A 27189-nucleotide genomic window follows, 5' to 3' on the forward strand; every position below is an offset into this window, starting at 1 on the left:
CCTCCTCTATGAAGGCTTTGTCTGTCTCCAGTTCATTTGCGTCAGCTCCTTTCTTCTGTTTATGGACATGCTTTGATAAAGTTGATTGTTTCTTATTGGTCATGGTTATTGTTTTATTATTATTATTATTATCGTTATTGATGTGATCAGGAGATGGGCTTCCCTTTTCATCTGTGATGCGCAGCAAATGTTGTTGGGTCTCGTCTAAGTGGTGGAGTATTATGTTGTAGCTTGGCTATATGGCCACGATTGCTACTTCTTCTTATGGGACGTAGGGAGGATAAGTTCCCACCTCCAGGAGGGATGTGTAATCAACAAGAACTCTCCGAGTGGGTGCACTGCACCCGGCTGATTTTGGGGGGGATCTCAAGCCAAGGCGGGAAGATTTGGGGCGGGAGGAAGTTATATCATGTCTCGCCCTTCTGAGAAACGCAGCTTTCTGAGCGGGCCAACTATGGTCCCGCTCTCTAAACTCTGCAGTCACAGGAGTGACCCACAGTCCCCGCAGGAAAGAGTCCCAAAATACTCGCTTTTCTTTATCCTTGTTAGTGTGGTTTCTCAAAAATGTGAGTCCAGGAGAGTTTATGATGGTTTAAAAGCCGTGGGACTGGTATATGTACATTTCCTTTGTGAGATCCCACTGCTAGCTAGGAGTGGGGGTAAGGGGCTTAGCTGCAGCGACTGATGGGGGGTGATGGGTGACATCAAGAAGCTGCTGCAGCCTTTCTTACACTCTCCAGAATTTCTCACACTCTCTGTGCGTGGGTGAGCTGCACCCGGCCGATTTTTATTGGGGTCTCAAGCCAGGGCGGGGAAACTTGGGGCAGGTGGAAGTTATATCGCCTCTGGCCCTTCTGGGAGACGCAGCTTTCCAAGCGGGCCGACCCTGGTCCCGCTCTCTAAACTCTGCAGTCGCAAGAGTGACCTGCGGTCCCCGCAGGAAAGAGTCCCAAAATACTCGCTTTTCTTTATCCTTGTTAGTGAAGTTTCTCAAAAATGTGAGTCCAGGAGAGTTTATGATGGTTTAAAAGCCGTGGTACTGGTATATGAACATTTCCTTTGTGAGATCCTACTGCTAGCTAGGAGTGGGGGCCCATCGGGGAATTTTTTACTTTGTGGGGGAAAAAAAAAGGGTGGGGTGGGGTGGGTGGAGACTTGATCATTTATAACTTTGTGAAGACTAAATTACAGAGTAGCAAGAGCAGAAACAGGTTCAAGAAGTGAAAAACTTCCTGTGGTGCTCTAGGAAGGGAATGGTGGTGGCTCTGATTCATGAGGCAACAACACAGACAGAGGAAGAGACTGACAGAGAACTGGATGTCAGCAGCAAACAATAAAGGAGCATTGCTAGACTTCTGGCTTGATATATATTAATATCATTGAAACTAAAAGGTTGAAAAAAAAAAAAAGAGTTGTGTGTGTTCAAAGTGGCTTCACAAAGCTCATGGGAAAATGAAATGAAAGGATAATGGAATTTTCCAATGAACTTGTGAAGATCCCTGGTATCTAACAAGTTTGAGATGTCTATTAGACACTCAAGTAGACATGTCAAATAAGCAGCTGACTCTGAGCCTCCACCTCTAGGGAAGACTCTGGATTGGAGAGGTACCATTGGGTGGTGGCAGTGGTGTGTCGTCATAGCAACCCTGCATAGGGTTTCCAAGGCTGTAAATCCATTGGGAGAAATCAGCAAATATGCAGCGTTTAAAACCACTGATGAGATTATCTAGGAAGAAAATACCTGAAAACTAAACATGCAATATCCAGGACAGTCCTCAGTCTCCTGAGAAGAAAGAAAAGCGTCTCAAGAGTGATTAGTGCACCTCTGCTGAATGCTGCAGAGAGGTCCAGGGAGATTCAGACAGAGCTATCTTTAGGGTTTGGCAACAGTGACTCTGACAAAGCAGTTCTGTTGGGAATTGAAGAAGAAAACCAGGTTGGAACATGTTGAATAGGAAATGAGAGGTAAGGAAGCAGAGAGATGCTGAGTGTAGACAATTACTCCAAGAGAAGAGCGGACAAACAACAGGGCAGCTGTTTGAACACAATATGGTCACAGGAGGGGTGTCCAAGATATAAGAACTGTATATGCTTGTATAAAACAAACAAACAAAAAACCTCATTGCCATCAAGTTGGTTCTGACTCTTAGCAACCCTACGGGACAGTACAGAACTGCTCCTTTGGTTTTCTGAGACTGTAAATCTTCATAGGAGCAAACAGCTTCGTTTTTTCATATTGTGCAGTTGGTGTGCTTGAACCACTGATCTTGCGGTTAGTAGCCCAATGTTTAACTCACTGTGCCACTAGGGTCCCTTTTGCCCACTATTATTGCTGCTGTTAAGTGTCATCAAATTGGTTCTGACTCATAGCAACTTTGTGTAAGGTTTCCGAGGAGCAGCTGGTGAGCTTGAACTGCCAACCTTGTGGTTCAAACTGACTTTGCAGTCCAGCACATTAACCCGCAGCGCCACACCAGGACTCCTTTGCCAAATATACAATACAATTTGGCTGTTGTTATGTGCTGTGGAGTCGGTTCCGACTCATGGCGACCCTGCACAGGGTTTCCAAGGCTGTAAATCTTTACAGGAGCAGAAAGCCTCATCTTTCTCCAGCAGAACAACTGGTAGTTTCGAACTGATGACCCTGAGGTTCGCAGTCTGATTTGTAACCACTATGCTACCAGAGCTCCTTTGCCCACTATAGAACACGAAAATTTGGTGGTACAGAAAAGGGAGGGAAACTTTACAAAAATAGAGTTGCTAAGAGGTCTAGAACACAAAGAGAAGGTATGGCATCACGGAAACAGGGATGCTTCTTCCAGGGCATTAGGAGGAGGGACTCAGGGTGGTGTGAAGATGAAGGTTCTTAGCTTCCATCTTCTGAGTGAAGTCTACAGAGTTGTCATTAGCAGAGAAAGAGAGAGAGCAAGACATGAATGGACATATAGGAAACTAGAAAGTGGAAGAGAGGTTATGACATTGGCATCTGTCCTGTCAGGCTGGATGCCTGCGGTCATGGACTTGACGTGCCACCAGTCTATATAACTGTGACGTTTTCTCTAGCCACATTTAGTTGTTTGGGTGTAGACAATAGTGGCTGAGGTCAACAAGGGTCAAAATTTATTTAATCAGGCAAAGATGACAGGGTGTCAAGATTGTTGGGTGTCTTCAAGGGAGTGATTACAATATTGGACCATGACATCTAAGCTTGGTAGGGAGGGCCATAAGCACAGGAGGGCAATAATGGACAGTAAGCATGTGGTGGGTCAATGCACTGGGGGCCCCAATGGTGTAAAGCTGCTGCTGTAGGTGGTGGCTAAGCTTGGAAGTGGTACATTTGCTGGAATGGTAAGATGCAGGGCATGACTGTGGATGTGGCTAAGTGTGGTGGGCTCAAGGAATAGCAGAATAGCAGCCAAGATACTAGGTGGAGGGTTAGCTATATAGACGTAGTCACCAGGAAACAAGTGTAGGAGTAGGGTGAAACAAGAGAAAAATTAACAGAGATGATTGATGGGTGGTATAGCCAACTTCAAAGGAGCTCCAGGAGGAGGAAGCAGAAGAAATGTAGACATATTCATGAGGAACAAGGAGACCTATTGACTGAAAAGTCAGCTTCCATTGGAAAAAGCTGCTGGGAAGGCTGTGTCCTCTGGGCCATTTAAGATCAGGAAGAAAAGGCAATATTCATAGACGACGTAGAAGGGAGCTTGCTGAAGGTAAATTCTGAGTCCCAGTGTGCACAAGATAAGGGTTTGAGAGATTGGCAGGGGTTGGCTTCTGTTGGCGGATGAGTCTACACTCTGTGGCAGGCTGTTCTCCTTTTGAAGGCCCAGCAAAGCCAGAGTCATACCCAACTACTTTCAGACATGAACTGGGCTGCCCGATAGACAAAAGTTGGTCTGCACCACAGTACCTAGCTGCCTAGATTCTTGAGAATGTCCTACCTAAGATTAAGGTGGTGGGCCAACAGCTCAAGGAAAGAATGGGCTAATTACAGAAGGCAAAAGAAAATGACAATGAAGAATGGTTAATAAGACATTAGATAATGACTAGTGTTGAAGGAAAGGTACGTGCAGAGGAAGACCCAGTTAAAAGGAAGAGCAAGAATTTGAAATTCACAAGCAAGTGATGATGACTGTGGTGTTAGAAGCTCTAGAACAGTCTATAGCACAAGTAGGGAGTCAGTTTTGTAAATTAAAAGTAAAAATATGCAAGGCTGTAGAGAAAAAATGACCCCTAGGCAAATGTGGAGTCCTGGTGTGGTGCTGTGGGTTAATGTGCTGGACTGCAAAATCATTTGAAATGCAAGGTTGGTGGTTCAAGCTCACCAGTTGTTCCTCGAAAAATCTATACAGGATCACTATGGTTTGGAACTGACTCGATGGCACACAACAACAACAAGGATAAGAACAAGGGAAATCTAAGGCGTCCTGGTGTGGCGCTGTGGGATAAAGCATGAATCGCAAAGTCAGTTTGAACCACAAGGTTGGTGGTTCAAACTCACCAGCTGCTCCTTGAAAACCCGATACAGGGTTGCTATGTGTCGGGACTGACTTGACGGCACTTAACAACAATAAATCTTTCAGCTCCTGTAGAGATTCAGAAACCTTTACAGGGTCGCTGTGAGTTGGCACCCACTCCATGGCACGTAGCAGCAGCAACGGCACAAGGTGTATCTAAAGTGAAAACATCATACGTAGCTGCTGAGACATTTTAGTCAAACTTTCTCTTTAACTATTTTGTGCCAGGTTGCTGCCCGTAGGCACTTTACCCTGAAATAACAGATGTGATCAGAATAAGCAGAGACCCAACAGGGCCAGGGCGGAGGAGCTGGCAGGTTCCAAGGTCCTCTGTTTCTCTGGGAAATGCAAAGCAGGTATCGGATCAGAAAGCAGCAAGAAGGTTAGCCCCAGTGATTCCAGAATTTCCATTTGGTATTTAAGAGTTCTTGTCATCTAACCAGGCATCAACTTCCCGGTTTTAAATGATCCTCTGAATACCCTAATCTATATATAGCCTGAAATCAAAGGGTGATCAGACTTGTCTAAATCAAGGGCATTGATTACAACCTTTCATCTCTTTTTTGTAATTTCCAACTGGGCGGGGATCTGATAGAAATCAAACGGGTTTAAGCCGCCAGATTTTACAGCCTGAATCTTCCTTCCTTAGTGATGAACATGAGCAGAAAGCAAAAATGTTTCCTTACTTCAAGAAAACCATGATTTTTTAGTTGTGAAACAAGAATAGAAAGCTAATAACAGAAAATTGGAGGGTACCAAAGTCAATGTGCTTCTCAGATTATAGTGTGGTTCTGATGTGAAAAAATGCTGAAAGGCTCAGGTCTAGATGCTCTGCTCTCTCTTAGAGAAAAAACAACAACATAAGAACGTATGGCTTTTACCCAAAATGGGGGGGCTACAAAGGCAAGAAGTGACTGGCTTACAAGCTTTCAAGAGGGAGCCTGGATCCAGAGGGTAAGGAGGAAGGTAGACTCTCCACTGAGTAGCATCCAATCCGTCTGGGTGGGGCTAATGAAAGGAGATGGGGATAGGTCTCTTGTGGTACAATGGTGAATAATTGTTATCAGGACTAGCTGCGAGGGTTAGAAATGTAAAGGTGAACGTTTTGTAGCAAAAAGAGGGGAGTGATTGACTTTGCAGTCTAGGAGCGGAGGTCTCTGGAACCATCAAGGGAGAAGAGCGGCGTGCAGGACCCTAAGCAGAGAAGCAGTGACACCAGAGATGACGTGGCAAGATGGAGTGGCTGGGGACTCTAGACCCAGAGCGGGAGAGGGGCTGTGTACTGATGACTGGGGAATAGGCTTGCAACGTATACACTTTGGTTGGTTAATGATGCATGGAGGAGACTGTAACCATGGCAATGAAATGATCTACAATAGGATGAATGTAGCGCTAATGTTCTCCCATGTAAACTATCAGATAATTCACAATTTTTTTAAAAAATGCAAAAAAAACCCAAACAAAAAACGTATAGCTTTTATCCTTGGAGGTGAGGATGGTGAGACTTTGTCTCTCATACTGAGTTTGTCTCTCATACTCACACTCCAGACATGTTAACAGGAGAGACCAGTCCCTACGGAAGGACAACATGCTTGGTAAAGTAGAGGGTCAGTCAAAAAGAGGAAGACCCCCAACGAGATGGACTGACACAGCGGCAGCATCAATGGGCTCAAACATAACAATAACTGTGAAAGGTTCATTCTGTTGTGCATAGGGTTGCTATGAGTCGGAACTGACTCTGACACAGCTCCTAATAACAACAACCAACTTCTTCAGTTTGAAACTGATCAAACATGCAATCAAGATACATTGATAATTACTGGTGAGTGGAATGCAAAAATTGCGAACAAAGAGGAAGGGCTGGTTCTTGGGATATCCTTTGGTGATAGAAACAATGTTGGAGGTCACATGATAAGAGTTTTTTGGTTTTTTTTTTTAAGAGTACTAGGGAATATTTATTAACAGTTTGGGGAATGCTCTAAGTAATTTTATAATTTAATTTTATTTTCTAAGGTAAACAATGAGTCTATTACAAACTAGAAAAAAAGGTCAACTGATAGGCATAAAAAGTAGCCCTGGTAGCATAGTGGATTACGAACTGGATTGCCAGCCATAAGGTCAGGAATTGGAATCCACCACCTGCTCCACGGGAGAAAGATGAGGCCCTCCGGTCCCGCAAATATCCATAGCCTCAGAAATCCTATACAGGGTCACCGTGAGCCAGACCTGATGTGGTGGCACACAACCACCACCACCAATAGGCCTAAAACATTATCACATGATAGAGTTATGCAATGACTTACTCATTACAAATACCTTTTCCAACAACATAATCAGTGACTACAGACATGGACCTCACCAGATGGAACATACAGGAATCAAACTGACCACATCTGTGGGAAGAGATGATGGAGAAACGCAATATCATCAGCCAATACAAGACCAGGGGTCAACTACAGAATGGACCGTCATTTGTTCATATGTAAGCTCAGGATGAAGTTGAGGAAAATTAAAACAAGTCCACATGTGCCCAAATATGACCCTGAATATACCCCACCTGAATTTAGAAACCATCTCAAGAGCAGATTTAACACATTAGACACTAATAACCAAAGACCAGAAGAGTTATGGGATGACATCAAGAAAAATGAAACAAAATAAAAACCTCATGACTTTACTGTATAAATACCTCTAACTCTTTTCTCTAATCTTGTTTTCTCCCCCAAACCTGAGTCACTCATGTTGCTGTTTGCTTCTACTTATCTTCTCTCCAGATCCATCTCCTAAGAGCAGTGGTTGCATATTCTTCACCACTATTCAATAATAGATGAATGAATATTTTGCTTCATTTGCAAATGGCATATAACTTTTGAATGAATGGTGTAAAGTTGTACAGAAATAAAGACGTAAACAAAACACCAGTCTGATGAGATTAGCCAAGCCAGGCACTGTCATTCTCAGGCCCATTATGCAGATGGCAAACAAATTTACCTTTTCAGCACAAAAATGGGCTTTAGATCAGCATTTGTTCCAATCCAGTCCCCAATATCTCTAAAGGACAAATCCCTCCAGCCTTTTGTACTAGTTCCTCTGCAAGAGCAACAGAGTCTCAGAAAGTTAGATGGCTTTTCCAGACATCCCTACATGTGAGACTGAGTCGAAAAGAAGGGGGCAAGAGAGACGACAGGACCATGGTGGAATGCTCATTCACCTTTTAAGACAGTGGCCCTGTCCACTAACAAGTGAGGCCCAAGCAGCGTCCTAAAACTCTGACCAAACAAGATTAATCATCTCTTCTTGGGGAGAAGAGTGAGACGTGGTGGTGGATTGTGGTGGACCCCCTTCTTTTGTCTCACACACTTAAAGATTGATCTTAAAAAATATAAGATCACAGTGCATTGTATAACTAACATTCAGATGGGTTATATACCGTAAACAACAGTGAGTGCATTGTCCCAGCTGTGAATACATTGTCATCTGACAAAAAACTGGTCCCTCATAAGATTTCAGCAGTTGGTCCCAAAGCTACTATCTCTTCTCCTTTTAATTATTCAACATACCTTGGAATCCTGATACTATTTGGACAATGTCTTCATATACCATTAGAGTAGCAGATCGTTCCGGAAGCAGGCCAAGGCTCAGAGAAGAAAATACTGCAGAAACAAAAATGGATACATGGGAATTCTTCCATTTCAATCAAAATGTTCAAGCTCACTTTTTTGGTACTCTGTAGTCTCTTATTTCAAATCAATCTACAGCATGTTTGTTTGTTGTTGTTATTTTTATGATTAAGAAGACTCTGCAAATGCTACAAAAGTACGGTGATCTCTCAAATAATAACCACTTTCACTACTTACAAGCAACATTTGTATTTGTTGGATGTCTTTACTATAGGTAGTCCCCAGGGTTGCAAATAAGACCTGTTCCTAAGTGTGTCTTTAAGAGGAATTTGTAGGTTAGTCAGAACAGGTACATACGGTTCTTCTGTTGTCTTAACTGGAGTGCAAGAAAAGACACAAGACGTTTCAATGATTCAAAAGTTGCAATTGCAGCAAGCGATGGTGACTGTGATGAAGAGTGTGTTATGATCCATCTGGACGGGATTGGTAAAAGGAGATGGGGATAAGACCCTTGCGGTTCAATAGTGAATTGTTGCTATCAAGACTGATTGTGAATGTTGCAAATGTAAAGGTAGACGTTTTGTAACAAAAGGAGGGGAGTGATTGATATTGTAGTCTAGGAGCGGAGGACCCTAGGATCATCAAGGGAGAAAAGCTGAGTGCGGGACCCTATCCAGAGAAACTGTGAAGCCAGACACGGAGGCAGAGGCAATGACTTGGAGAGATGGAGTGGCTGGGGACTCTATACACCAGGAGAAAGAGGGGCTGTGTACTGGCAGCTGGGGGTCTGGCATGCAGGGTATATCCTTTGGTTATTTGAATGGTTATATATTCCTGGTATATATACATATACCACAGAGGGATTGGAAGCAAATGCTGTTGAATGATGATGAATGGAGGGGACTGTAATCATTGCAATGAAATGAAATACAACAGGATGAATGTAAACTTGATGCTCTCCCATGTAAACTACCTCTCTATTCATAATAAAAACTTGAAAAAAAAAAGAGTGTGTTATGAGTAGGGCTTGGTATAAGGAGCTCTGTTAGCATAGTGGTTACGAGTTGGGCTACTAATGAAGGTCAGCAGTTCAAAACTACCAGCTGCTACGCAGGGGAAAGATGAAGCTCTCAGCTTCTGTAAAGATTTACAGCCTCAGAAACCCTGTACAGGGTCGCTATGGGTTGGAACCGACTCCACGGCAAACCACCACCACCAGGGGTTGGTGTGAGTCCTGGTGTGGTGCTGTAGGATAAACAGTGAACTGCTAACCATGAGGTTAGTGGTTCAAACCCACCAACCACTCCTTGGAAACACTATACAGGGTTGCTATGAGCTGGAATCCATTTGATGGCACCTGACAATAGTTTACAATTGAGGGCAAATTTGAATTGTCTGTAAGTCAGATGTTTTTAATACTTGTAAGGTATCTGGATTTTTCTCACATTAGGAATACATTAAAGGTTAATGTGAACTCTGCTTGGTAGTGGACTGCTAATAGCAAGGTCAACAGTTTGAATCCACCAGCCAATCCTCGGGAGAAAGATAAGGCTTTCTGACTCCCTGAAAAATTTATGGCCTCAGAAATCCTAGAAAGGGTTGCTGAAGTTGGAACTGACTCAACAGCACATAGCAGCAACTACAGCCTATGTGTATGGAATATGTAACATTGTTGTTACGTGCCACTGAGTCTCTATCAACTATATAAAACACTGCCCAGTCCTATACCAACCTCATAATCGTTGCTATGCCTGAGTCGACTGCTGCTGCCACTGTGCCAATCCATCTCATTGGGGGTCTTCCTCTTTTTCTCTGACAGTCTACTTTACCTAACATGATATCCTTTACCTAACATTAATAGTCCTCAAGGGACTAGTCCCTCCTGATAATATGTTTGAAATACAAGAAACAAAGTCTGGTCATCTCGGAGCACTTGGCGTACTTCTTCCAACACAGTCCATGGTACATTTAATATTCTCATATCTCAAATGCATCAATTCTTCTATGGTCTTCCTTATTCACTGTCCAACTTTCACATGCATATGAGGTTACTGAAAATACCATGGGTTGAGTCAGGCACACCTTAGTCCTTTGCTCTTTAGCACTTTAAAAAGGTCTTGTGCAGCAGATTTGCCTAATCCTTTGATTTCTTGACTGCTGCTGCCATGAGTGTTGATGGTTGATCCAAACAAAATGAAGTCTTTGACAACTTCAATCCTTTCTCCATTTATATAGATGTTGTTTATTGGTGAGGATTTTTGTTTTCTTTACATTCAGATGCAATCCATATTCGAAGGTCATGGTCTTTGATCTTCATCAATAAGTATTTTAAGTCCTCTTCACTTTCATCTGCATATTGCAGGTTACTGATGAATCTTCCTCCAATCTTGAAGCCACATTTTCCTTCATATAACCCAGCTTCTCGGATTATGTGCTCAGCATACACATAGAGTAAGTATGGTGAAAGAATACAACCCTGGCACACATCTTTCCTAATTTAAAACCGTTCGGTGTTCCCTTGTTTTGTTCAAACAACTGCCTCTTGGTCTATGTCCAGGTTCCTCATGAGCACAATTAAGTATTCCAGAATACTCATTCTTCGCAATGTCCATAGCTTGTCATGATCCACACAAGAGAAAGCCTTTACTTAGTCAATAAAGCACAGGTAAACATCTTTCTAGTATTCTCTGCTTTCAGCCAAGATCCATCTGATATCAGCAATGACATCCCTTGCTCAAGCGTGGCAACAGTACTGAGGTTGGCCCAGGATCGGGCAGTGTTTTGTTCTATTGGGCATAAGGTCACGATGGGTCAGTATCGACTGGATGGCACCTAACAACAACAACAAACATCCTCTTTTGACTATGGCTTGAACCTCTGGAAGTTTTCTGTCAATGTGTGATGGCAGACAGTTTTTAAATTAGTGATTAATTAATTTAAATTAGTAAAAATTTACTTGCATGGAATAACAATGACATTGTGTGATGATTTCCACATTCCAGTGGGTCTTTTTGGGACAGACACAAATACAGATCTCTTTCAGTCAGTTATCCAGGTAATTGTCTTCTAAATATTTTGGCATAGGTGAGTGAGTTCCTCCAATGCGGAATCAGTTTGTTGAAAGATTTCAATATGAATTCTATCAGTTCCTGGTGCCTTGCTCTTTGCCAATGCCTTCAATGCACCTTGGACTTCTTTCAGTATCATTGGCTCTTGATCATATGCTACCTCTTTCAAATGATGGCACATCAACCGTTTCTTTTTGGTACAGTGACTGTATGTTCCTTCCATCTTCTTTTGATGCTTTCTGCATCATTCAATAATTTGCCCAGAGAATCCTTCAATAACAAAAATTGAGGCTTGAATTTTTTTAGTTCCCTCAGCTTGAGAAATGCTGAGCATGTTCTTCCCTTTTGGTTCTTTAACTCCAAGTCTTTGCACATTCCGTTATAATATCTGACTCTGTCTTCTTGAGCTGACCTTTGAAAATTTCTGTTCAGCTTTTGTACCTCCTCATTTCTCCCATTTGCTTTTGCATATCTATGCTGATATACATTTTGACCTTTTTCTTCTTTCTTGTCTTAATAATTTTTTACTTTCTTTCTGTATGATGTTCTTTTTTTTTTTTTTTTAAGTTTTTATTGTGAATTATGTGATAGTTTACATGGGAGAACACTAGCTTTACATTCATCCTATCATATTTCATTTCAATGCATTGATTACAATCCCCTCCATGTATCATCAAACAACCAAAGGGTACACCCTGCAAGTCTGCCCCCGGGATGTCAGCACACAGTCCCTCTCCCTCCCTGAGTCCAGAGTCCCCAGCTGCTCCATCTCTCCCAGTCATCGTCTCTGCCCCCATTTCCGGCATCACTGCTTCTCTGAGTAGGGTCCTGTACTCCACCCTTCTCCCTTGATGGTCCCAGGGACCTCTGCTCCTGGACTGCAAAATCAAACATTCCCCTCCTTTTGTTACAAAACATTTATCTACCTTTACATTTCTGACCCTCACAGTCAATCCTGATAGCAATTATTCACTATTGTACCACCAGAGTCCTATCTCCATCTCCTTTTATCAGTCCTGTCCCAACAGATTGGAAACCACTCAGTGGAGATTCTACCTTCCCCGCACCTTCTGGAACTAGGCTCCCTCTTGAAAGCTTGTAAGCCAGTCACTTCTTGGCTTTGTAGGCCACCCCCCATCCCATTTTGGGTAGCAAATGTCTAAGTTGCCCATCCCTGTCGCCCTTGTGTACCTAAGGGGTAGGAATGATCCTTGCTGTAAAGATTAGTTCCCTCTTTTAAGCTATTACACCCATAAGTATAGGTCAAGTTCATCAAATTGTAGCTGATTACTCTTTTGTTTCCTCTTCTTTCTTCTTCTAGTCAAGTTCTGATCATCCAGCCATTGAAGTCAGGTCAGGTGGGTACTATCTTCAAGTATGGGTGTTCTTGTGCATCTCCCCTCACTTCATTTCAGCTGGATGCTTCACTCTCCACTCTAGTCTTCTGTGGCCAAGCCACTGTCTCTGGGCCCAGGTGTCCTCAGGCCTTGCCATACTGCTGGCCAACCAGGTCTCAACCCGGGTTCACAGGAGTCTATTGAATGAGGTTGGACTTAGCTCACAACTTCAGAGTGTCTTCCAACTTGAAGGGCTCATCTTCCGGCACTATATCTGGCAATATTCTGGTGCTCTTCATCATGTTTCAATATTCAGTAATCTGATGCTGACAGTATTCCACTGCTATTCATAATATTCTCAGTGACTAAATATTCAGAAGTAGTCTATCTTTGTCTTGAAGCTCAGTTGAAACCTGTCCGCTGTATGTGACCTTACTGGTATTTAAAATATCCATGACATAGCTTCCAGAATCACAGCAACATGCAAGCCACCACAGTATGACAAACTGACAGACAAGTGGTGCTATGTAATATTTGATGTTAACATTAAGAAAAACTTTAAAAATAAGTGTCTAGGGTACAGTGTGTCTTATAGTAAAAGAGTATTTCCCCATACCCTGTGCTCTAAGGAATCATGGTGGTGCATTGGTGGTTCAAACCCATCAGCCAATCCAGGGCATACAGATGTAGAAGTCTACTTCCATTAAAATTACAGCTTTGCAAACGCTGTGGGGATAATTCTACTTAGTGTGAGTTGGATCTGATTAGATGTCAGCATGTTTGGACCCTGGGATCTAACAAGATAATAGCATAACTTGTGCTATATTTTTAAATTACTGCTTAATTACTTGGATATCCAACTAGCATTTTCATAAAGCCTGTGAGTTTCTGTGAAAAATTTATAAATTTAGGAAAACTAATGTATTATAGACTAATAATCATTGCTATTAGTACCAAAATCTTACTAACAAGCTTGGCATTGTTCTTCAGTGCTTTAATTTTGGTAACTTATTTAAAATCAAAATAGGTCTATGAAATAGTTACTATTACCATCTCTGTTTTATAGGTAAAAAACACTGAAGTTAAATCAACTTTCTCAATATCAAATGGCTAATATATGGAGTCCTGGTGTGGCGCTGTGGGTTAATGCACTGGACTGAAATGTTACTTTGAACCGCAAGGTCGGTGGTTCAAGCTCACCAACCGCTCCTCGGAAACCCTGTATAAAGGATCGCTATGAGTTGGTACCGACTCGACAGCACTTAATAGCAACAACAATATATGCTGGAGTCAGGATTTGAATTCTGAAGTCTATCATCTCAACTATGAAGGGGCTTCCAAAAGTTTGTGGAAAAATGCAATTAAAAGAGAATGGAATTTTCCACAAACTTTTTGAAGCCCAACTGTATTGTACTAGGAGTCCTGGTGGTACCGTGGGTTAAGTGTTGGGCTGATAACCAAAGTTGGCAGTTGAAACTCACAAGTTATTCTGCAGGTGAAAGCTGAGGCTGTCTGTTCCTGTCAAGATTTACAGTCTTGGAAACCCTATGAAGAGGTTCTACTTTATGCTACTGGGTCACTATGAGCCAGAATTGACTGGATGGCAGTGTGTTTGGTTTGGTTGTTGTATTAGGCTACAAGCACGGAGCCCTGGTGTGCCACTTACTATTGGATAATGCACTGGACTACAAGGTTGTTTGAATCGCAAGGTCAGCAATCCAAACTCCGCAGCTGCTCCTTGGAAACACTATACAGGGTTCCTATGAGTCGGGAACTGACGCCACAGCACTTAACAACCACAACTACAACATGGAGTAAAACTAAAAGGCCCTTAGAGATCATCAATCCAAGCTTCTCAGTTTATGCAAATGAGGAAAGTAGGGTCTGGAGAGGCACAGGAAACTAATCAGAAACTAAAAATATCAAGTGCTAAGAGTGTCTATCAATCAAAGAGGCACTGATGATTGCACAACAGAAGTCTCACCTCCTGTGGGGGTGTAGGACCACCACCCATGTGTCAGTGGAAGAGTGCATGTTGCTCTGATACCAATCAGGTTTTAAGAGTATGACATTAGTTAGAAAGGTTTGGTGATTTTCTGGAAATTGGCCATTAAAAACACTATAGTTCACAACAGTCCAAGCACAGGATCGGGTCAAGCTTCGATTGTCATGTATGAAATCACCATGAGTCAGGCTGACTCGACGGCAGCCAACGATAAAAATATCAATTACTTATACTGGTTCTTAATAGTGCCACAGGGAACTGGTGAGTTGACCAAGAATGTTGCTCCTTATTTCAACACAGTCTCTACACAGTCAACTTATTTAACTGTTACTATAGATAAACAGGGAGTCCTGGGGGGGCGCTGTGGGTTAATGTGCCAGACTGCAAAGCCGTTTGAACGGCAAGGTCGGCAGTTCCAGCTCACCAGTCAGTCGCTCCTCAGAAACCCTATAAAGGTCGCTATGGGTTGGAACCGACTTGACAGCACTTTAACAACAACAACAACGATAAATATGAACTGACTCCATGGCACATAACCACCACCACCATATATAAATATGGAGTCCTGGGGTGGCACTGTGGGCTAGACTGCAAAGCCGTTTGAACTGCAAGGTTGGTGGTTCAAGCTTACCAGCTGCTCCTCGGAAACCCTACACAGGGTTGCAACAGGTTGGAACCGACTCAATGGCACTTAAAAACAACAACATATATAAATATATGAGTCCTGGTGTGGCACTGTGGGTTAATGTGCCAGACTGCAAACCCGTTTGAACTGCAAGGCTGGCAGTACAACAACATACATAAAGGTTCCTGGTATGGTGCTGTAGTATAAGCAGTGGACTGCTAACCACAAGGTTGGCAGTTCAAACTTACCAGCCGCTCCTTGGAAACCCTATACAGGGTCACTATGAGTTGGAATGGACTCCATGGCACTTAACAGTAACAACAGTATGTAAAGAGCCCCAGTGGCTTTTAGTAATCACTGTTAATTTAAAGGTTAGCAGTTTGAACCCACCAGCTGCTTGCTCTGCAGGTGGTGAAAATGTTGCAGTCTGCTTCTATTAAAATGGCCGCCTTGGAAACTCTGTGGAGCAGTTTTACTTCTCTATAGGGTTGCTATACAGTCCTGGTGTGGTGTTGTAGGATAAGCACTGGACTGCTAACCACAAGGTTGGCGATTCAAATCCACCAGCCGCTCTTCGGAGACACTATATAGGGTTGCTATGAGTTGGAACCCACTTGATGGCACTTAACAACAACATAGGGTCACTATAAATTGGAATAGATATGATAGCACACAACAACAACAATAAGTCTTAAGGGTTATTGTTCTAGAAGGGGACTAGGACACATGATAAGTAGTTATAAGATAAGCAGAATATGGCTGAAACTATGAGAACTATAAGAATACACCTTTCTACTGTAAAAAACAGTTGGGCAGTTTTTCATAATGCTATAGGCTTTCTACTCCCGTAAAGATTTACACCCTCGGAAACCCTATACAGGGTCGCTATGGGTCGGAACCGACTCGATGGCACATAACAACAACAACAACCATTGGAGTCCTGGTGTGGCGCTGTGGGCTAATGCGTCGGACTGCAAAGTCATTTGAACCACAAGGTTGGTGGTTCAAGCTCACCAGCTGCTCCTTGGAAACCCTATTCAGGGTCGCTATGGGTCAGAATTGACTCGACAGCACTTGACAACAATACCATTGAATTCAGCAATCTCACTGCTAGGTATAAGAGAACTTACAATGTGCTCACATAAAAACTTGGACATAAATATCCCCACAGGGGCATGATTCATAATAGCCAGAAAGGAGAAATCATTCAAATGTCTCTCAACTAATGGATGCATAAATATGATACAGTCATGATGGACTATTATTCAGCCATAAGAAGGAATAACATTTAGATACATGTCACCAACATGGACAAATCCTGACTACACTACTAGTGAAAGGAACCAGTCCATGTATATGAAATGTCCAGAATCAGCAAACCAGAGAGACAGAAGGTAGATTAGAGGTTGCCAGAAGCTGAGAAAGAGAAAGAATGGGGTGTGACTTATAATGGACGATGAAGATTTTTTTAGGGTTGTTGAAACTATTCTGGAATTAGACAGTGGTGGTGGTTGCACTATTTTTTGAATACACTAGAAACCAATATATATTTCAAAATGGTGAGTTTATGGGTTAAGAATTCTGCTTCAAATATAAAAAATTAAGTTTTTAAAAAAGAAGACTATATCATGTTCTTGTTAAGTGCAGCTGAGTTAGTTCTGACCCATAGCAACCCTGTATAGGGTTTCCGAGGAGCAGCCGGTGTGCTTGAACCACCAACCCTGCAGTTCAAAACGACTTTGCAGTCTAGTGTATCAACTCACAGCGCCACAACAGGACTTCAGAATACACCACAGAGGTTCAAAATTAGGAGAAAAATTCACTCTGGGTTTAAGGAAGGAGGGAGAGAAGAAACTGCTATAGCAAAAGCTCTTAAGAGGACCTGCCTCTTCCCACCCATCCAATCTCTGCTGATACCATGTATGATCCAGGATGAAAGGAAGGAAAACTCCTACATCACCACTTTCAAGTTATACTTTAACTTTCGTTAACTTCTACCCCATGGAGCTGTAGGATAAGCACTGGACTGCAAGCTCAGTTTGAACCGTAAGGCTGGCAGTTCAAACTTACCAGCTACTTCTCAGAAACCCTATACAGGTTATCTACGAGTCAGAATGGTAGCATGGTGGTTACGAATCGGGCTGCGAACCTCAAGGTCAGCAGTTCGAAACTACCAGCGGTTCTGTGGGAGAAAGATGAGGCTTTCTGCTCCCGTAAAGATTTACGGCCTCGGAAACCCTGTGCAGGGTTACTATGAGTCGGAACCGACTCCAAGGTACTTAACAACAACGAGTCAGAAGGACTTGACGGCACCTAACAATAACAACAACCCCATGGTACAGCGTACCTAGTGGTCAGAAAGTGAGGACAAGATTGTTGAGGCTGATGCTGCCCATAGGAGATCATTCTCCTCCCACATGGGGTTTGTATTGCCCTGTCTGCCCCATCCATGCAGATGTCTGGATTGCCCACTGTCCTCGAGGGCTCACACAGTACTGTGTTTGCTGGACTCTGAAAACCTCTGTGGTGTGTTGGGAACTCTGAATCCTTACCTATTTCCATCCCAGCATGTTTGGAAACATTTTTCTAACCTAAAACATGTGGTATTTCCACCCGCTCTAGCAAATTGTTTCACAGATGTATTTCTTAGAGGGAAAAAATCAGGATGGTGTATGGCAGCAGAGGCACCAGCAGAGGGCTTCCCAGAGCAGGAGGTATAGGGTTGTTATGGGCCATCAGCGGATTTCAACTCACAGAGGTCCATAGGACAGAGTAGAATTGCCCCATAGAATGTTTTGGGTTAGAATCCTGGTGTGGTGCCATAGGATAAGCACTTGATCTCAAGATCGGTTTGAACTGCAAGGTTGGAGGTTCAAATTCACCAGGTGCTCTTCGGAAACCCTATATGGAATCACTAGGAGTCAGGACTGACTCGATGACACTTAACAAGAACAATGTTTACGGGAGCAGGTCGCCGGGTCTTTTCCCTCGTGGAAGCCACTGGTGGGTCAAATCACTGATGGTTTAGCCATTGTGTCACCGGGGATCTTAGGACTAGGAACCTCAAATCAACTGAGTGTCACAGTGTGCTGGGAGTGAGCAGAGACGCCCTCAGGTTTACAAGCAGATGGTATTTGTTTTATACATCTAAGGAGTGTTGAGTTATACTTGGAGGTTCTTTTCATACTAAGTAGATGTTTGTGATTAGATAAATAAAGACAAAGGAACATCTAATTCTGCCTGGCAGAGTCAGGAAGTTTTCTTCAAGCAGAAAACAGCCAAACTAGGCTTTCAAGGAGAGAAGACAAGCTTGCCAGGTGAGTAAGGCAGTTCAATCAGATGCTGTCAAAGTCAACTTGGACTCATGGTGACCCTTTTGGGTTCGAGTAAAAATGTCTCCATAGAGTTTTTTGTGACTGATTTTTCAGAAGGTGGTAAGTAAGACATTTTTCCTGAGGTGTCTTTGGATGGACTCATGCCTCCAAATTTTTTGTTAGCAGCTAAATGTGTTAATCGTTTGCACCATCCAGGAACTCCAACTGAAAAACAGTAGAAGAATAACAGGACAGAAAACACAAGGAAGAGAAATAGCCCATGTTCCTATAGTGAACAACGATTGCCCAGGATGGCTAGACCGTACGTAAGATGTGAAGGGTAGAAGTGGCAAGATCAAGGAGGATCTTATGTGCCATTTTTAGTCCAAATTTCATCTTGAGGCCACTGAAGGAGTTTAGGCCAGTGTACAGAGTCATCAGACACATGTACTGTATGACACTAACTTTAAGCAGTATGTTGTTGTTAGGTGCTATTCAATCAATTTCATCTCATAGTAATCCCATGTGGCAGAGGTGACTGTAATCTTTATGAAAGCAAGTCACCAGGTCTTTCTCCGACAGATCCACTTGGCAGACTCAAACCCTCACCCTTCATTTGGAAAACTGAGCACTTAATCACTGTGCCACAAGAACTCCTTCTCAGCGGTCTAGAAGGTGATTAGAAAGGGGAGGAAAACAGGAGACCTGGGCAGGGGTTGCTGCTGCCATACAGGGTGTGGACTAGGACAATGACTGGAGATACAAATAATTAAGAGGTAGAAGTATTTTCTTCAGTAGCTGTATTACTTTTCATGTATCTAAATGTGTTCTCACCTGCTTGCCCAAGGTAAATGATGCTCTCCTGATGCTGTGCACTCCCCTCTCCCTCAATCTTCACGCCCTTCCTTTATAGATTTGTATATATGTTTTGTTGCATAACAAAACCCAACACATGCTCTAGGAACTATTGTTAAAAATGAAAAGTGAAATTCATTTCAAAATCTCCTAAGAATGCATATACAACCAAAACCACTGTGCACAGGTAATAAAGAAAGCAAGCTTTAATTTCAATTTTCCAATGTGTTTTAGAAGAGGCTACAAACTCTTCTCTTTCCCTCGCCCAATGAGCTGAAGTACCAAAAAGTGTTAGTTTTGATTTCTAAAACTATGCATGAAAACAACATTTATATCCAAACATCCTGCTGCTGTTATTGTTGTGTTGTTAAGTGCTATCAAGTTGGGTTCTGACTCATAGCAACCCTGTATAGGGTTTCCAAGCAGCAAGTGGTAAGCTTGAACCACCAACCTTGCTGTTCAAACTGACTTGGCAGTCCAGTGCATTATCCCACAGTGCCACACCAGGACTAAACCAAACATCTTACAACACTGCTTTTATGGGTTTGAAGGCTTATGGTCATAGTCTCATGGGACAATCAATTGGCATAACATACTTCACAAACATCATGATCTGCCTTCTAGTGAAATGAGTAGAAACTGGGGTCTTAAAAAGTTTTCGAGTAGCATCTAAGCCACAACTATGGGTTTTGACTTACCAGCAGCCAAAAGAAGAAATAAATCTACAAGCGTTACAACTTCATCTTCCATGAGACTAGAAGAAATGAATGGTGCCTACCACAATTCACTGTTCTGACCTGGGCTAGTTGGTTCTGGATAAGAATGGGAGATAAATCTGTAGCAGAACTCAAATTCTTATTGAAAAAACAAAAAGCCCTTAAACACTCTTTAAATCTAGAATTGATCCTATCCTCTGAGATCACTTTTAGTGAAATAGCAGTGTCACACAAAACAGAGGATTGAAACCATTTTTTTTTTTTCAATGAAGAAAACAGTAGTTTATTCTACTGTTTTCACAAAAGACCAGTCCAAAGTTTGTTAGGTTCTAGTTAAGAGTAACTTTAATATACCTACCAAGCAAATAGAGTCAAATAATCAGTAATAAGGGAGGGTGCTTGAAAATTAGTCAGGCTAATTAGTTGGATTTTTCAAACAAGAAAGTCAGCCTCAGAAAGCTGTGATGGGTACCACACGCAGGGCCAGCTGGCAACAAGCAGTCTCGATGCCCAGGTGTGTTCATTTGAGTCTTAAACTCTCTCAATTAAACAATGTTGTTCCCATTATTGGACTCATTTAAGAAAAGAGATATCATGGAATGGTTGCTTTTAACTCAAGCAATCATGTAACAGAGTCACAATAAATGTAATGAAAGTAGTTTGTGCTGCTGTTCTTCCAGGACAGGTGGAGTTATGGAGTCTGGGTTGTCTCCAGTGTGGAAAATGAGGAGGTTAGACATTTTCTCTGAGATTTACAGTCTCTGAAACCCTATATAGGGTCACGATGAGTTGGAATTGACTCAACAGCAGTGGATTGGGTCGCCTCATCTTTCCTATTTTGCGGAGGCCTGGTGGTACAGTCATTAAGTGCTCAGCTGCTAACTGAAAGGTTGACAGTTCAAACTCACCAGTTGCTCTTACGGCAATCTGCTTTCATAAAGACCACAGCCTTGGAAGCGCTAAGGAGCAGTACTACTCTGTTCCACAGAGTCTCTATGAGTCGGAATAGACTCAATGACAATGGGTCTGGTTTTGTTTTCCCTGTTTTATTGGCCTTTCTCTGTTCTTTGGGAGAGTTTATGGTTTTAATTTCACCTTAATCCTGTTGATGTCCCCACAATTGTACTTCTAGCCCAAATCTCTCTCTTGGGCTCTAAATTCAGTTCAAACTAAAAGCTGACTATTCTTACATGATGGCGCAGAGATAACTCAAACTCAGTAGACCTGCCTGAAACTAAGTTCATCATCATCTACGGCCCCAACACCTGTTTCTTCCCATTTCCCATACATCCAATTAAGCACCTTCATCTTTCTTTGCCTGAGACTGAAGACTGGGAGAGGGAGGAACATAGGGAGCGTGGATGCATCAACATTAGGGCACTGTGGTGTCTTCTAGCCCCATTGCCTGCCCTTGGAGATACCATTCATTCTATCATCACACAGAAAATTCAGATTCAACATTTACTTCTTCTATTTATTTATCTCCCTTACCTTTCTTCCATCCATCCCCCTGCCCCCCAGGTCTTCTGATCTTGCCTCTGTTAAATATTTCTGAATTATGTCCCCTTTTCTTTAATTTGTTCCTAAATGAGCTCATCAGTTGCAACTATACCAAATTCCCTTTTCCATAAACACACAAAGCAGTGGGTCTTAAACTTTAGTGAGCACTTTTACCCACAAGTACGGGGTAAGAGGATGGAGGAGTTAGCTGTTAAAATGCAGATTCCTCAGCCAACCTCCCCAGACTGAAAGGTAGAGTCCTGGAATCTGCATATATTGAGGAGGAGCCTCAACTATGGTTCAAATTTCAGTCTTGCCTTTCCTTTGCATAACGAACTCAAGCTCTGGCAAATAATCAAACAGAAATGTTCAAAAAGTTTCTGTGTCTGACTCCACCACTAGCCTATACTACAAGTTTTACTTTAGAGAACAATTAAGAATGCCTTACCTGGTAATCGGATTGGCTTCCACGGGGCAGAGTTTGGCACATAGGCGTGCTTAGTGGCAGTGACGATCAGCTGACTGCCTAGCTTATACTGGAACTTGATGAAAGCAACACCATCTGTCCCTGAGGTACCAGAGGCGATGGAGACCTGGTTGGTGAAAATCTCAATAAGTGCGTCTGTAACCGGCTGATGGGTGCTGGCGTCACTGATGTGGACCTTCAGCGTAACTTCTGGAATAGGAAAAAAAAACAAAGAACAACTGCTATTACTCGGGAAACTTTAACAATGATTCTGCTACAATTTTGATGCTGGTAGTGAATCCAAGTTGTCCTCAACACATGGTGGCCTCATGCACAACAGAACAAAATAATGCTCAGTCCTGCTCCATAACCAAGATGGGAGTATGGATTGAATCATTGTGATCCACAGGGTTTAGAGGGGATGATTCTTGGAAGTTGATTACCAGGCCTTTCTTTCTAATCCATTTTAGTCTGGAAGCTCTGCTGAGATCTGCTCAAAATCATAGCACACAAGCCTGTAGTGACAAATGGGTATTGGCTGAGCATGAGATGAGTTGGCTAGGAATTAAACCCAGGTCTTCAATGGAAGGCAATGATTCTACCACTGAACCTCATGTATAATAGTGATACCCAAAAAAACCCCAAAACCCTCCAAACCTAAAAAAACAGAATCACTGCTATCAAGTCAATTCCAACTCATAGTAACCCTCTATATGGGCTCAGACAGTCTCATCTTCTGCAGAGCAACTGGTGGGTTTGAACCACCAACTTTGTAGTTAGCAGCCCAACACCTAACTCATAATGCTACTGTTGTTAAATGCCGGCGAGTCGATTCTGACTCACAACGACCCAGTACAGAAGCTTGTAGTTAGTAGTCTAGTGCTGATCCTACACATCCCAATGTTACTAGAGCTCCTTATAGCTATGATGTTGTTGTTTTGTTAAGTGCTATCAAGTCATTTTCGAGTCGCAGCAACCCTGCATATAGGGTTTCCAACAAGTAGTTGGTGGGTGTGAACCTCTAACCTTGTGGTTAACAGTCCAGTGCTAATCCTATAAAGCCACACCAGGACTTCTATAATTGTGATTTGTTGTTGCTAAGTGCCATTGTGTCTATTCTGACTCATAGTGACACTGTATAGAGTTTTCAAGGAGAAGCTTGTAGGTTTGAACCTGTCTTTGTGGCCCAGTGCATTATCCTGCAGCGCCACACCAGGATTTTGTTGCCGCAGTTAAGTGATCTCAAATCGATTCCGACTCACAGTGACCCAGTACAGGTTCCCAAGGAGTGGTCTGTAGGTTTGAATTGAAAGGAAGTGGAAAAGATCAAGAAAATCTAGAGCTACATCTAAACTAGGAGTAGTTTTAACCAGGGAAATGTATTTTCTTCTTAGAGATCCCTTTTTACTCCACATACCTTCATTTTTTTTTTTCAAAACCACTGTCTGGCACTCACCACTTTCTTTTTCACTCTTCCCTGCTCATCACCAAATAACAGAAAGAACAAGTGTGTCCCCTTTAAGACATTGTACACCAAACACAATACACTTTAATCCTTCCCAATGCTGCCAGCAAACAGAACCAAGAGCTTAACCAGCAGACAGGCTGCTGTAGAAGGGACATGCTACAGGATTTGCAGTCCTGTCCTTCCACATTCCTGGTAAAGACGGACAGAGCAACCTAGACCTTTGTGCTGGTCATCATGAAGGCTAGATAAAACAACAAATAAAAAAGAAAATTTTGTAAATGAGAGGACCCAAAAAGTAGGACAGGAGATTAGAATTTGTTGCTGTTGTTGTGTGCCGTGGAGTCGGTTCCGACTCATAGCGACCCTACACAGGGTTTCCGAGGCTGTAAATATTTATGGGAGCAGACTGCCTCATCTTTCTCCTGCGGAACCGCTGGTAGTTTCGAACTGCTGACCTTGCGGCTCGCAGCCCGATTCACAACCACTACGCTACCAGAGCTCCTTCTGGAGATTAGAATAGAAAGAAGGAAAAAGAAAAAGTAAAAAAAAAAAAAAAAAACTATAGAGATGAAGCCAACTTATCAATATAGGCAAAAACCACAATGAATGTGGGAAATTGGTGAGTCCAAATCAATGATCAAAAATTAAACTAGAATGGATGGTTTTCCTTTATTCACGCCATAGACACTGATTGAGCTCTTACTCTATGCCTGTGGTTAAAGTGCTTGGCTGCTAACCATCCAAAGGTTGGCAGTTTGAATCTACCAGTTGCTCCTTGGGAGAAAGATGAGGCTGTCAGCTTCCGTAAAGATTCATAGCCTCTGAAACCCGATGGGAGCAGTTCTACTACTCCCTTCCTATACAGGTGCTATATGTCAGAATGGAATGGACAGCCATGGGTTTGGTTTGGTTTGGTTTGTGTACAGCAGTGGTTAAGAAGGCAAGTGAGTAAACAGGCCTAAGGGAAAGTTTGGTGCTGGCACAAAAGAGAAAATTACAGAATTGTTTGTGCAAAAGGCCTCGTTGTTGTTAAATTCTGTTGAGGTGGTTCTGACTCATAGTAACCCTGTATAGGGTTTCCAAGGATTGGCTGGTGAGTTTGAACCACCAACTTTGCTGTTCAAACCAACCTTATGGTTGATTGCTTATCTTACAGCGCCACACCAGGACTCAAGAGGCAAGAAAAAGCCATGCTCTAAAAAAGACCAGGCTTACTGGACAGAAAGAGACTGGAGGAACCTGAGGGTATGGCCCTCGGTCACCCTTCATGCCTGGAACCAAACTCAATTTTGTAGCTCAATTTCCGGGCAATCAATAGATAGGTATATGGAGAGAATAACACTTCATATCGTTAGAGATCAAAAGGACGAAATTCAAAAGTGTAGGGAAAGAAGGAGGAATGGAAACAAGAAACAGGGAGGAAGCGGGATGCGTGAGGTCACATTGTGAGAATTGCAATCAAGTGCGTGATTTATTGAACATCAAACTGGTGATCTGGTCTGTAAAACTCTACTCAATTTACAATAAATTGTGACAAAGAAAAAGCCGTTCTCAGAACTGAAAGGGGTTTGCAGAGTTGGATGCAGAGTGGAAAGTGTATAAAGTGCAATGAGAGACAAGGCTGAAGAGCAAGGTAGGGCCACGTCCTAAGGCTTTATAAGCAACTTGAAAGGTTTACTTTCTATCTAAAGGACAAATGGAAGAAAAACTTTACAGAAGATAGTGAAAATCAAATTTATGGTGTAGGAACATCTGATTCTGGGTAATGAATGGGTTAGGGCAAGTCCAGACTAGAGGCTGGGTATGCAGTCAGAAGGCCTCTGTCCAGGAAGGAGAAGACGGTGGGTAAAAAGGACTCTGATTCCTGAACTATACAGAGGAACAGTTGAGAAGCGTATCCTGCTCCAACAAACCCTTTCTGCTTAAGTGTGAAGGGGGCAGATGGTGTCCAGGGATGTGGTGGGTTTAGATCTGAAAACTCTAACCTGGAGTAGGGAGTCAGGGCAAGGGATGGCAAAGAATTACAAGATGACTGGGGGGCATGGGACCTTTGAAGTCTGGCTTACAGAAGCCACCATCCACAAAATTGGCTAAAGGGAGACAGGTGGGAGTGGGTAAGGAACCCAAGTGTGGGGAGGCTTGAAGGTGACAGGATTAGATCCTATCTAGTGTTAGATAATACTGGAGTTTGACTGCGATTCACACTTTAGCACAGTCTTGAACAAGTGACTTTTCTCTAGGCCTCAGTCTTCTCATCTGTAAACTGGGGATAATGACACCCGTCATCTCACAGGGTTGCTGAGAAGATTAAATGAGATAATACAGGTAGAAACATTTAGCAAAAAGTCTGACAGACAACCCCATAGCCACTGAGTGGATGCCTACTCACAGCAACCCTACGAGACAGAAGAGAACTAGTCCAAAGCGTTTGTGAGACTAATCTTTATAGAAGCAGACTGCCTCATTTTTCTCCTTTGGAGCAGCTGGTAGGTTTGAACTGTTGCTTTGTAGTTAGCAGCCCAACACTTAACCCACTGTACCACTAGAGCTTAGAAATGTACTCTATAAACACTAACTACTGCTTCACTGAAGTCCTGGTGTGCTGTTGTAGGAGATGCACTTGGCTTGACAATTGAAAGGCCGGTGGTTCAGACCCTTCAGAAATCCTCACCAGGGTCACTATGAGTTGGGACCCACTCAGCGGCACTTAACAACAACAGTTGCTATTATATGGAGTCCTGATGTGGCAATGTAGGAAAGGTTGGCAGTTCAAACTCACCAACTGCTCTTGGAAACCCTATACAGGGTCGCTATGAGTTGGAATCAACTCGATGGCACACAACAACTACTATTAATATTATTCTAATTCTCATACTTAAAAGCACCCAGTAATAGTGTTAGAGGGTGCCAGGGACAGGCACAGAGAATGGGGTCGGAGCAGAGAAAAGAGGTAAGAAAAATATTAATACTTTGGGGTCCAAAACTCAACCCTAAACTGAATAACCCACCTGAGGAGAATTTCTTTTGGCATAAGAACCTACATTTTGGTAACTTGCTAACTAGTCTTCTGACATTAAAGCAAAGTTGTTAACACTGGAGACTTCAGTTAGCCCATCATTTTCTCAACCGTTTCTTCATATGTGGATTTAATATAAGGGGTTTACTACATGGTCACAGAGAGCAGTTAAAGAATCTCTGACCTAGTGTGGTATACCGAATTATTTAATACGTCTCTTTTAGACTTAAGTCTTTATAACTCCCACCAAATGACTCTTTTCCTGCAGGGTCTGGGTAAGAGGTGGTGGGAGAATATATGACAAGATATAGGATGACAAGATTCAATTGTGAATGACCGTTAGAGTGCATTGTGATTGTAAAATCTTGGAACACTAAAAAGGGTATAGAATTAGGCATCTAATAATCAGCAGTGGGGAATCTCACCATGATCAAAGAAGAACTACGAGTGCAGTATGTCCTTTGGACCCTCAGAGATCCCTGGACATTGAATCTCCTCAAGCCAGGGACAGATGATATCTGTGACCCTGGACAAGAGGCAGAAGGAGCAGCTGCAGCAGAACCGAGAGCCATACTACCAGACCCAGCAGTGGGCTTCCCAGTAAAGCTGAATGACTTTGCACAGGAGGTTTGCTTGCAGACTGGGGTGCCTCTAAGGCACTTAATTGGGGCGGGGG

The 27189-nt window shown here is 42.7% G+C and overlaps 1 protein-coding gene across 1 annotated transcript in view; it reads right to left on the reverse strand.

The window, feature by feature from the left end:
* Positions 1-27189, reverse strand: part of FAM171A1 (family with sequence similarity 171, member A1) — a 219730-nt gene that overhangs the window by 83730 nt on the left and 108811 nt on the right. Inside the window, exons 2-3 of the mRNA XM_006872604.1 lie at positions 22012-22239; positions 8084-8176 (exon numbers count right to left, since the gene is read on the reverse strand). Coding sequence (XP_006872666.1) covers positions 8084-8176; positions 22012-22239 — 321 coding nt within the window. The remainder of the gene's footprint in view (positions 1-8083; positions 8177-22011; positions 22240-27189) is intronic.

The sequence above is a fragment of the Chrysochloris asiatica genome, unplaced genomic scaffold (assembly GCF_000296735.1).
Source record: "Chrysochloris asiatica unplaced genomic scaffold, ChrAsi1.0 scaffold00206, whole genome shotgun sequence".
NCBI lineage: Eukaryota > Metazoa > Chordata > Mammalia > Afrosoricida > Chrysochloridae > Chrysochloris > Chrysochloris asiatica.